Below are 12,875 nucleotides of genomic sequence, written 5' to 3'. Positions count from 1 at the left end.
AATGAAAATAAAACCAAAAATAAACAAATGGGACCTAATGAAACTTAAAAGCTTTTGCACAGCAAAGGAAACTATAAACAAAACGAAAAGACAGCCCTCAGAATGGGAGAAAATATTTGCAAATGAATCAAGAGACAAAGGATTAATCTCCAAAATATATAAACAGCTCATGCAGTTCAATGTTAAAAAAAAACCTAATCAAAAAATGGGCAGAAGACCTAAATAGAAATTTCTTCAAAGAAGACATACAGATGGCCAAGAGACACATGAAAAGCTGCTCCACATCACTAATTATTAGAGAAATGCAAATCAAAACTACAGTGAGGTATCACCTCACACCGGTCAGAATGGGCATCGTTAGAAAATCTACAAACAGCAAATGCTAGAGAGGATGTGGAGAAAAGGGAACCCTCTTGCACTGCTGGTGGGAATGTAAACTGATACAGCCACTATGGAGAACAGTATGGACGTTCATTAAAAAACTAAAAATAGAATTACCGTATGCCCCAGCAATCCCACTTCTGGGCATATACCCAGAGAAAACCATAATTCAAAAAGACACATGCACCCCAGTGTTCACTGCAGCACTATTTACAATAGCCAGGTCATGGAAGCAACCTAAATGCTGACAGATGAATGGATAAAGAAGATGTGATACATATATATACAATGGAGTATTAGCCATAAAAAGGATCGAAATTGGGTCATTTGTAGAGACATAGATGGACCTAGAGACTGTCATACAGAGTGAAGTAAGTCAGAAAGAGAAAAACAATATATGCGTATATTAACTCATATGTGTGGAATCTAGAAAAATGGCACAGGTGAACTGGTTTGCAAGGCAGAAATAGAGACACAGATGTAGAGAACAAACGTATGGACACCAAGTGGGGAAAGCGACGGGGAGGGTGGTGGTGGTGATGGGATGAATTGGGAGACTGGGATTGACATGTATACGCTAATATGTATAAAATAGATAACTAATAAGAACCTTCTGTATAAAAAAGAAATAAATAAAATTCAAAAAAAAAAGAAAAGACTGTGTGGTAGGACATGCATAGCAGGATGGGCTGCACAGATTGACTTTTACCTCTATGCTAGTCCCCATGTCAGTGAGTAGCACAATTTTGGAAAATAATTACTGAGGTTAAGGCTCTGTAGAGCTGGGGTGGGGACTCAGTCCATGGGCAGCATCAGGGTTTGGTTTACAACCACAGTCAAAGATCAGGGGACCATTTCAAAAGGACTTTTGGAGGAGAGCCCATGGAGTAAGGTTGGGTTGCTCTCAGCTTTGAGAACAACTTTCAGGTGGTGTCAGTGTGGAAGGCACTTCAGAGGCTAACACAGCTACCCATCCCACAATACACTCCCCTATCCTTCCAGCTTCTTCTGATGCGCTTCTACTTCTGGGAAGCTCACTAGTCACTGGTACTTTCTCTTTCTGGTTACAGGGCTGGACTCCTTGCCACCAAACCAGGAGGCCACGTTGTCTATTCCACCTGCTCACTCTCACACTTACAGAATGAGTATGTGGTGCAAGGCACCATCGAGCTCCTGGCCAATCAATACGACATCAAGGTTCATGTGGAAGACCTGACTCACTTCCGAAAGCTTTTCATGGACACATTTTCTTTCTTCCCATCCTGCCAAGTTGGGGAGCTGGTAATCCCAAACCTCATGGCCAATTTTGGGCCTATGTACTTTTGCAAAATGTGTAGAATGACGTAGCATCACCCTGTTCCTGAAGTCCTGTTGTAAGAAGACAAAGGGTGTACTCTTGTGGAGACCAGTGGCAGAGATGCACTCTGGCCTATCTCCATCCCATTCATGTCTTTCTGTAGACAGTTTTCAGCAATAGGAAGTAAGAGTTTTTCTGTCCTGCTGTCCAATTGTGGAGCATCAGCACGTTTCTAACTCACTTATTACACCCCACTTCCAACCCCTACTCCCCATCTCTGAGCCTGTGCTAAAGTTTCCTGCCCCATTAGGGGCTTAGGAGGAGGAACCAGTGAGCAGGGCCACTCTTTAAGCTGTAAACTTGGGAAGAAGCATTTAGCCAATAAAATTGTTGAAGCTACATGGAGCTGGGACTGTAGTTGGGGGGCCTCATGTCAGTCCAAGTAGTGTTAGTTCCTTTTGTACCCAGGTACCCAAAGCACAAGACCTCAGCCTGGTTACAGGCCTCTGGTTACAGAGCCCATCTCACACTTGAGGTGAGTTCTGCATGATAAGTCTTGAGCAGCCAAAGGGCTTAAACAAGCCTACCAAGTTTCTCCATATGTCCCATGATCTAATTTAAGGAACAAGTAACTAAAATGTTAAGCCAGTGCATAATAATCTGCTTACTTACTTTGAGAAAGCTCTCTTGAGCTGAATAATTCCAGCCATTCCTCCTGCTGTCAACAGCACTGCTTCCCAAATGTGGCTGGGAAGAGGTCTAGTGGCTCCAGTGGCTCCTGTGCTCTAGAGCCTGTGAGCCACGGCTACTGAGCCCACGTGCTACAACTACTGAAGCCCACGTGCCTAGAGCCCATGCTCTGCAACAAGAGAAGCCACCGCAATGAGAAGCCCGCGCACTGCAATGAAGAGTGGGTACCACTTGCTGCAACTAGAGAAAGCCCGTGCGCAGCAGCAAAGACCCAACACAGCCAAAAATAAATTTTAAAAAACTAAAAAAAAAATTAAAAAAAAAAGAATGTTCATAGTAGCCCTGGTCACAAAAGCAAACCCAAATGCCCATGAGAGTGGACAAATAAAATGGAATATTCACACAATGGAATACTATACAGGTGTCAAAAAATGAGCTACAATAACACATAACAATATGAATGATTCTTAGCAAAAATATATTAAATGAAAAGTTTAGTCCCAAAGATTAGATGTAGCATGATGCCCTTTAAAAATAAAACTTTATTCTTTTTTGTTGTTGTTTACATACGATATAATTTATCATTTTAAATGTACCATTTAAATGAATTTTGATAATTTATTATAGTAGTATAGCCATCATCACCATCAAAATATAGAAAATAATTCCATCTTCTAAAAAGTTTCCTTGTGCTCCTTTGCACTTAATCCCCTTCTCCCACTCCTGGTCCCAGGTAATCACTAATCTGCTTTCTGTCACTACAGTTTTGCCTATTCTAGAATTTCACATTATGGAAGAGAGAGTTGATTTACAGCTGGCTTGCAAAGGCTGTGTCTTTATCTGGATGTCTGTTTTTTCACTCTTGGCCGAGGTAAGGGCATTGGTATTTCTAATGTGCTATTTAACTCTGAAGCTCCCCTGACTCCCAAGGTCACTTTCTTTGCTGATGGTTTACAGCTGGCCTAACTAATACATGTGTGTGGCCTGACTACATGGCCAGAGTAGCATAAAAAGATCTGAGCTCTCCCACAGCCAAGATTCTCCACACAGATCGTGGAGATTCAATCCAAAGATAGAGTACTTTGCTTCACATCCTTGCTAATACTTGGTATTATAAATTTTAAACTTCACATCCTGTCCCAATGCATTATGGCTTTGCTACTTCCTTCACCAAGACACAGTGTCTCTTTCCTCACCCCTTGAATCTGGGCTGACTGTATGATTTGCTTTGACCAGTTAAATTTGGTGGAATGAATGTTGTGTAAATTCTAAGCTTAGACCTCAAGAGGCCTTGCAGCTTTCACTCTCACCTTGGAACTTTTCTACTGCCATGTGAAGAAGCCTAGGCTAGCTGCTGGAGACATGTGATGGACACCAAGCTAAGACCTTCTAACCTCAATTAAGTGGTTAAATGACCCAAACTGCATGAGTGACTCCAGTCAAGACTAGCTTAGCTTGCTGATTCCCAGAATCATGAGTAAATAAAATGGTTGTTTTTAAACCGCTGAGTTTTGGGGGTGGTTTGTTACACAGCAACAAATAATTGACATGTGTGGAAAACCCAAATCTGACTGTCATTTACCTGCTTACAATCCTTTGTTCTCTCTGCATTGCCTGCAGGATCAAGTCCAAACTCTGCCCTGGCCCCTGGTTGTTGATTCTATCTCTGCTATCCCCCAATGCTCCCTTCTCTCACAAGTTCTTTGTGTATCCCAAGCATAACCTGTCCCCTGGTGCCTCTGTATCATGACACATTGTCTTCTCTGTCTAAATGCCCTTTTCTCTCTGTTCGTGCTAGCCCAGATTTCCACCCCCTCCAGGAAGCTTTCTCTGATTTTCTAAAGCAGACTGCGTTGTTCCCTTTTCTGTGCTTCCCCAGCCCTCTGTATATATTATGAATATAACACTTCCCTTGTGTGCTTCCTCTCCTCACCCCATCCCCAAACTGAGAATTATTCGGGGCAGGAAGCTAGTATCTTGCATCTCTAACCCCCCAGCACCAATGTGTTTGGTACATAAAAGGCATGAGTAGAGACTGAGTATCTCATATGTGCTAGGCCTCATCCAAGATACTAGAGAGAGGGGTGATCAGAATGGACAAGGTCTTTGTTCTCAAGGGATGTACAATCTAGTGGGCAAGAAAGATAAGAAATTACAGATGAATTACAACTAAATTACAAGTGAGCAAAGTACTGAGAGAAGTGTACAGTGCGTATACCTGGGAGACCTAACGTAGCCTGGAGGAAGACACGTTCAAACAGACCTGGGGATGAGGAGGCGGTAGATTAGTGAGGCAGAGGAGGAGGTTGTGTGTGTGTGAGGGCTGTCCTCCAGCAGAGATAACAGACTGTGTGACTGAAGCTCCTGAGGCTGGAGAGATAGACTCCGGGACCTGAAAGAGGTCTAGTATGTTGCAATACAGAGAGAAGGGGACGCTTGTGAAATATGAGGTCAGAGAACAGGCGGAAGTCAACAGCACCAGGGCTGGCAGGCTCTGAAGGAGTGAGTACTTGGAGTAATTGGAAGCCAATGCAGGAGTTTTAAGCTGGAAAGTGACCTGATCAGATTTCCATGGGCCTCCCGCTGGGAGTATGGTTATCAATAGTATTTGCTGAATGAGGAAGTTAAATAACTGATTCAACATAAAATGCTACTGAAGGTCAGTCCAATACTTAAGCTTCCTCAGCCCTCCCCTGTCTGAGTAAAGGGAGCTGTTGAATTCCCTGCTGTTCAGACTGAAGTTTGAGGTGACCCACTAGGAGGCACACTGGCAAAGTCAGGTGTACCTGGGAGGGTGCCCAGGATGGAGAGGAAACTGAAAGTTCCATCCTGGGAAGAAGAACTGGGAGCATTAAGGCAGGAGACAGCTGTTCTCTTGCTCTCTATACATTCCCTGCTCAACCAGTGCCTGCTTCACCTGCACCCTACTCATCTGACTGACCTTCCTACATGCTTGCCCCAGGCCCTAGCTAATGATTGTTCTAACTTTAGCCACGGTGATAGCTTATCATAGGGGTAGTGAGAGGTGTGCCCTTCTGCTGGTTTCCCTGGTAACCAATAAGCCAACCTAACATCAATTCCCCCTATAACTGGTAACCTACACCTACCCCTGGGAGTGAAGACTGCCACCAAGTCTGGCCCCGCCAAGTCCAGCCCCGCTGCAGAGGGGTTTCGCTCCAGGACCTTGCACAGACATGTAAGCTCCCTCTATCCATTAAACCGCTGATGTCTCTGTTGCTGAAAGAGAGAGAGAGAGAGAGAGAAGAGAGAGAGAGAATGAGAGATGCCTGTATCTAAATAGGACTGTTCTGAGGCAGGGGGTGCAGGTGTGTTTTGAGTGTCTCCAGAGTCAGTAGAGCTGGGGTCAGTAGAAGAAAGTTGTAGTGAGCCAGATTGCAGATCAATAGAAAACCTTTAAACTAGTGCTTTCTGGACTGTGGTTCACAACCATAATTCATTCGTGGTCATGGAATCAATTTTGTGCGTATGGTAGGCTTTAGGATTTTTCAGAGATAGCTAGTTAGTTACTTCTCTTCCTGAAGGAAAGGTTACTCCTCTTCCTCAGAAGAGTTGCCTTCCCCACTGCCTCTGTAGTTGGGCATGGCTATGTGACTTGCTTTATGAAATATTAGAAGTGGTGTCTTTCTTCCACATTCCTGGATGGAAGCATTGAGAGTGAACATCAGGTTTGCCATGTCATTCCCACTACAGTGACCATGGAAACATATGTTGAGATGGAACTTACATCAGCCTGAGTGCCCAAGTGACTTTGTTGAGCAGAACCCCCTGTGGACCTGCATTAGACATGGGGCGAGAGTGAAAAATAACTGCCATGTTCAGCCTCTGAGAGTTTGTGTTGTTACTGAAGTATAACTTGGTCTCTCTCTCTTTTCTCCTTTTTTTTTTTTTTTGGCTGCGAGGCTTGCGGGAACTTAGTTCCCCCACCAGGGATTGAACCCGGGCCCTCAGCAGTGAAACCATGGAGTCCTAACTACTGGACCGCCAGGGAAGTCCCTACCTTGGTCTCTTTTGACCTATCCAGCGGGCATGGATCAGCTCCTTATTTTTTTTCTTAAATCAAAGTATAGTTGATTTACGATCTTGTGTTAGTTTCACGTATACAGCAAAGTGATTCAGATATATATATATACACACATATATGTACATAATACTTTTTTTGATTATTTTTCATTATAGGTTATTACAAGATATTGAATATAGTTTCCTGTACTATACAGTAAATCCTTGTTGCTTATCTATTTTATGTATATTTTTAACAAAAGAGAATAGAATAGAAAATATCAGATGCAAACCAATCTATAGTGACAGCAGATCAGTGGTTGCCTAGGGAAGGCTAGATTACACAGGACCATGAGGAAACTTTTGGGGATGATAGATGTCTTGATGGTGGTAATGATTTTACATGTATATACATATGTAATAAAACTCATGGTACTGTATACTTTAAATATGTGCAGTTTATTGTGCACCAGTTATATCTCAAAGCTATAAGATATATGCATAGAAAACAACACATTTTAAAAGATCATATACAAACAAAAAGATAGGCATTAAACAAATTATGAGTTGCTTATGGGTGGAGGGAGGATAAGATTGGGGAGCAAAGATAAAAAATAAACAGATAGAGCTTCCCTGGTGGTGCAGTGGTTGAGAGTCCGCCTGCCGATGCAGGGGACACGGGTTCGTGCCCCGGTCCGGGAAGATCCCACATACCGCGGAGCGGCTGGGCCCGTGAGCCATGGCCGCTGAGCCTGCGCGTCCGGAGCCTGTGCTTCGCAACAGGAGAGGCCACAACAGTGAGAGGCCCGCGTACCTCTCACTGCAAAAAAAAAAAAACAAAAACAAACAAAAAAACCCCAGATAATATATGAGAGGGGCTTGGATGGATTAATGATGATAATGTCCTGTGAACTGAGGGGTATGATGAATTCAATCCCTCTGCACCTGATGGGATAAATGGATGAATGAACAAACTATTAGTCAAGAAAGGTGGCTGGTGGTATGCCTTCTTGAGTTGTGTTGGTCTTACCTCCCAGGAGGCTTTTCCCCTGACTCAAGAGTGTTGACTGGTCAGGAGATGGAATGTGACCAAGAAGTGGGCAGGTAGGCTGGGACTCCTACAATGTTGCTGTCCCTTTCTCTTTTTTCCCTTCCTTGTCTGTTCTAGGGGACCAGAGTCATACAGTTCCTCTTTGTTCTGTTCCTCGCAAGCCCTGATTCCCTTAGTGGTTGCCCTTCCCAAACTGGGGCACTTCATTTAGAGAGTATTTCATCAGACTCGAACCTGGACTGTTATTTTATTTATTGAAGGCGGCAGGGAACAGCCCCGAAGTCACAGCAGTCCCAAAACAGTACTCTGTATATTCCCAAGACTGTCCTCACTGCCCATTCCTGCTTGGACCTTCCCCAGGCCTTTCTTGGGGAAGACCCTGGCTCCCTCTGGTGTCTTAGACTGCTTCTCCTTTTCCTTCAATTTGATATCACCTGCTTTCTATCTTCTAAGAATCTTACTTTTTGGGGGGTTGGTTTGTTTACCAATAATGCCTCTGTTATTCTTTTTGTTGTTGTTATTCTTTTAAAAATATGTTCTTCTGTTATTTTAATGAAGAAGGTAAATGCTTTATCTGCAAAATACATGTGCATCATCTGCCATCTGGAACCTGAGGCCTCTGAATTGGGTCTTGAAGGATCAATAGAAGTTTACCAGGCAGTGTGTGTTGCAGGGTTGGGGTGAAGATTTTGGAGGAACATCGGACATTAGAGGCCAAGGGAAGTGTGTTCAAAGGCACAGAATAATACGGGGACCTAAAGTGTTTGAGGAAGGCCAAGAAATTAGTTAGGACCTTGCTTTGTACATGTGCTCATTCTGACAGTCTGCCAGAGTCGTTAGATACTGAGTTTGAACCCTACCCGTGTGTTCACCCAACTTACAGAACCACATGAGGGCATCCGCTAGAACTGTGGGCTCTGTCTCTCTTAGATGCCCCTGTTTGTGAAGGAAGTTGTAAGCAGGTTGTCGCCAGCTTGAGCAGAAGCCAGAGAGCTTGGTAGCTGAATATCTAGACTGTCAGCATAGTGACATCAGAGTCACCGAGGACAATGGCTCCACACCTTCTGGTTTCAAAGGGATTCACCTTGGTAGAGTCAGGAATTGCAAAAATTCCAGTCCTAGAGAGCCAAGGGCAAGAGGCCTCTTTGGGATGTATCAGAATTCAGTAGCAGGCAGCCCAAGAGAGAAGGACCAGAGTCACCTGAGGGAACCTTGGGAGGGTAGATTTGTTTTAGACACGAAGAAGTTCTGTCTACTTCTAGTCAAAATTCTGAATGTCCCTCAAAGGTATACTGATTTTACAAAAGCCATCCTCACTTTGCAGAATGGTTCCCCAGATGAGTTCTTTAAATAAGATAGATTTATGTTAAGATTTGATTTATACACAACCTACCAAGAATATACCCTCTGTGAAGTACGAGGTAAATATATAATGATTTCCTACTGATGCTTCTTGAGAAGGGGGGCATGTGATTTTCTGCATGTCTGGTTTTCAAAAACTGGTTTGCCACCCACGAGATGTTTTCTTCCTCACCGTCTGGGATACAAAGGTTATGGCATACAAGCTGACTCAATACTCATATTGATGTCACCAGAGCCAAGTGAAAAATATGTAGCTCTCAGGATCAAAATAAAAATGTTTCCCTAATAAAATTGCTATTGCTATGGCTCATTTTTAGTCACATTATTTTATTATTTTATATAGCCCTTGCTATATGTCAGGCACTGTTCTAAATACGTTACTAAAATTAACTCATTTAATTCTCAATAACCAGTGAGGTAGTACAATACCTCCATTTAACAGATGAGGAAACTCAGGGGCAGAATGGTGAAGAAACTTACCCCACAGTTTCAAATAAAACATTTTGTGTATATCCAAAGGATGACATGGGTTAAAACAGGTTGAGGAAAACAGATTAAGGGTGAGATGTGGTTGGTGTGTTTCCAGGCTAACGACTAGGAACTTTCTTTTTTTTTTTTTCTTTCTTTTTTTTTAATACAAGAAATTTTTTTTTAATTCTTTTTTTAATTTGTTTTTAAAAATTTTTGGCTGTGTTGGGTCTTCCTTGCTGCGCCCAGGCTTTCTCTAGTTGCGGCGAGCGGGGGCTACTCTTCGTTGCGGTGTGCGGGCTTCTCATTGTTGTGGCTTCTCTTGCTGCGGAGCACGGGCTCTAGGTGCACAGGCTTCACTAGTTGTGGCACGTGGGTTCAGTAGTTGTGGCGCTCGGGCTTAGTTGCTCCACGGCATGCAGGATCTTCCCAGGCTAGGGCTCGAACCCGTGTCCCCTGCATTGGCAGGCGGATTCTTAACCACTGCGCCACTAGGGAAGCCCAGGAACTTTTAATAACAGTTCTAAAGTCTAGGTGTGTGTATCCCTGTTACAGAGGTAGCAGTGAGTCTCAAAGATCCAGGTCTGACTCACAGTGGGCCCCCACTCACTATGGAGTATTAAGCAAGTCCCTGGTTGTCTGGGGGCCTCAGTTATTCATCTGGGCCATGGGGATTGGGAGGTATGTCAATTAGCTATTGCTTTGTAATAAACCAACCCCCAAATTAGTGATTTAAACAACCATTTATTATTCTGAGTCTGTTGGTTGGCTAGGTTCACTCATGTATCTGCATTCAAGTGGCTCTGCTCATCTTGGCTGGGCTCTCACCTGTGTAAGGGCCTGAGCGGGGACAACTGGCTGAGGTTCTACTCCACATGGCCTCATCCTCAGGAAGGCTAGCTTGGACTTCTTCTCATGGCAGTGGCAGGGTTCCAGGAGAGAGAAAGAAAACAATTCTCTTGCAGCTTAGGCTCAAAACTAACACAACATCCCGTGCACTGCATTCTGATCGTTAAAGTAAGTCAAAGTTCAGCCCAGATTTACAGGGGGTGGGGAAATAGCTCCCTTCTGAAGGGAGGAGCTCTTTGCAAAGAGCGGAGACATAGAAAGCTGTGGTATTGGAATCGTTTGCCATAGGAGACAAACTCTCCCCTCCCTCTGGGGAGAGTGTAAGAGTAGGGGGCCTCTGAGGTGGTTGGGGAGCTCAGTCAGCTGAGGTCAAAGACCTGTCAGTGCTTTGAAATTATAAAATGCCCCACAGGTAGTGCTTCTGAGTGTGGTATCCTATGTCACTTGTGGAACTGTGAGTTCCTTGGAGCCAGGCTGTGCCCTGCTCCTGCCCTCCCCTTCTGTGTTGAGGAAAGGCTCACAGAAGTGAAAGAAAACAAAGCAGGGCAGTTACTGAGAACAGGGGCACACTCCCTCTTCTCACCCCCAGAACAAAGACAGGGTTCAAACCCTCTGGAATCTGAGAAGCTTCCTCCCCTTCTGCAAGCTCTACCCCTCATCCCTTCTGCCCTGCCCCCACCTCCAACTGAACTTGGCAAGGTATTTACCTGTCTTCCCACTTGACAGCTGAGGATACATAAGGATGACTTGCTCAAGGTCACCAGCTAGTGGGGGAGAACCCTGATACTGCTCAGGAAACCCACCAGGGCCTGCTTGAGCGACTGCAAATACAAGTAACTCTAGTTTACACACACCACCTGAGGGCAGGCAAGTGCTGTTTTGTCTCGAGGAATGGTGTGGTGTTGAATTACAGATGCTTTTCTGGTAACACAGGTGGAGCCCTGGAAACCCCAGCCCCACTGGAACCCCACATCCGCCTGCTCTTCCATTCCACGGTCTCTGCCTCCAGCTTTCCTCTCCCCGTCCTCCTCCACATTGCCTTTCCAAAACATTTGTGTCACATCTCTGTTTAAAATAATGAGTCAATGTTTATTGAGCTCTTACAATGGACCAGGTGCTGTTCTAACCTCATTTAATTAGCTGAATTGACTCTTTTGAATTAACTTCCCTTGAATTAACTCATGTAATCTTCACAGTTCTATGAAGCAGTCACTATGATTATCTCCTATTTTGCAGATAAGGAAACTGAGGCACAAGAGGTTAAAGTGATTTACTGAAGGTTACACAGTAAGTGGCAAAGTTAGGATTTGAACTCAGGGAGTCTGGTTCCTGAGCTTGGGCTTCTCAGGTCAGAAAACCCCTCTCTGTAGGTCTCTAATAATAACAACAACAATAATATACTGACTAACATGCATGGATTGCTTTCTATAGGCTAGTCCCAGTTCTGGCTGCATTTCATGTGTTAGCTCATTTGGTTCTTACAATAGTACTAGAGAATTGGCCCGGGGGCGGGGGTACTATTATCCTCATTTTACAGGTAAGGAAACTGGGGCACAGTCACACAACAAGGATGGGTTACCAGACACTCCAGCTCCAGAGGCAAACTTTAAACCACTGTGCTATCTGGCTTTCCCAAGGGCTATTCAGCCTAAGGGCCCAGCATCCAAGGCTTTTTGGATTCATGCCACATGATCTCTGCATTTCCACCAAAGCATGTCTTTTGTTTCTTGGTCTATGCATGTTTTTTCCTTCTCAACCAGACCTTGAGCTCCATAAGGCCTGATTGAAGATCTGGTACCTCCTTCAGTTTCCCCAGCTCACAGCAAGGATCTCACAGACTCCTCCTAACAATCTTGCGAGGTAGGCATTCATCCTTTTACGGGAAAAGGCATGGATTCAAAGAGGTAAAGACAGAACTGGATGGACAGCAGTGTTTCAGCAGACAGAGTTTTCCAGCCACAGAGCACTTTCCCACATCCCATCCCACAAAGCCTCACTTCCAGGGGCAGTAATGGTAGTACTGCTTGATGGTTAAGAGCAATGGTTTAGGATCGGACCTGAGTTTGAATCCCCACTCAGCCACCTCTGTGACCCACAGAAGTCATTTAACCCCTCTTGTCCTCAGTTACCTTATCTGTAAATGAGGATAATAAAAATGCTTTCCTCATAGGTCTGTTGGGAGGACAAATGAAATAAAGCACATAAAGTCCTGTGAGAAAGGCCTAGATGGGAGAAATATTATGTGTGTGTATATATAATCCATCCACCCCACTAATGAAGAGTGTCAGGTCCCCAGACAGAAGCAGTTCTTTCTGTTTCCTGAGTGTGAAATCCAGGAGGGCCCAGGACTGGAAATGAGTGACCCTGGGAAGGTCAGTCTGTGGGAGGTGGCTGAGCAAAAGGACAAGTGACGGGTATTCTGGCCATGAAGAAGAGTCCAGGGAGGGAGACACCGGGTCCCACGGTGGGGGAGGAGAGGGGGCACCAGGTGGGCTCCCTGAGAGGAACATCCTGTGCCCATCTCTGCCTGGCACCTCAAAGCCCCACGCAGGGGAGAGGTGGGTGCCCTGTGATGCACCGCCCAACCCAAGGTTCTCCAAGGAAGATGCTGCTAAACTGTTTGCGGGGATTAAACAGGTCCGGGAGCTCAGCCTATCGCTGCTCTCCGTCCTATTACCCGCAGGGGCTCCGGCTGGACTGCATCTTCCGGGAGTTGGGGCTCTCGGGTGCGCAGGGCAGAGGTCGGGCCAGACGGGG

The 12,875-nt window shown here is 44.8% G+C and overlaps 1 protein-coding gene across 1 annotated transcript in view; it reads left to right on the top strand.

Moving 5' to 3' along the window:
• The window catches only part of NSUN4 (NOP2/Sun RNA methyltransferase 4), a 44,833-nt gene extending 31,965 nt beyond the window's left edge, over positions 1 to 12,868 (top strand). The window contains exon 6 of the mRNA XM_022575608.2: positions 1,452 to 12,868. Coding sequence (XP_022431316.2) covers positions 1,452 to 1,728 — 277 coding nt within the window. The 3' untranslated portion in view covers positions 1,729 to 12,868. The remainder of the gene's footprint in view (positions 1 to 1,451) is intronic.
• Positions 12,869 to 12,875: the final 7 nt, after the last annotated feature.

The sequence above is a fragment of the Delphinapterus leucas genome, chromosome 1 (genome assembly GCF_059928025.1).
Source record: "Delphinapterus leucas isolate spDelLeu-1000000601 "Yukka" chromosome 1, BTC_Dleu_Yukka2, whole genome shotgun sequence".
NCBI classification, from domain to species: domain Eukaryota; kingdom Metazoa; phylum Chordata; class Mammalia; order Artiodactyla; family Monodontidae; genus Delphinapterus; species Delphinapterus leucas.
Note: the sequence above shows the minus strand (reverse complement) of the source record. Positions and strands in the feature narration are given on the sequence as shown.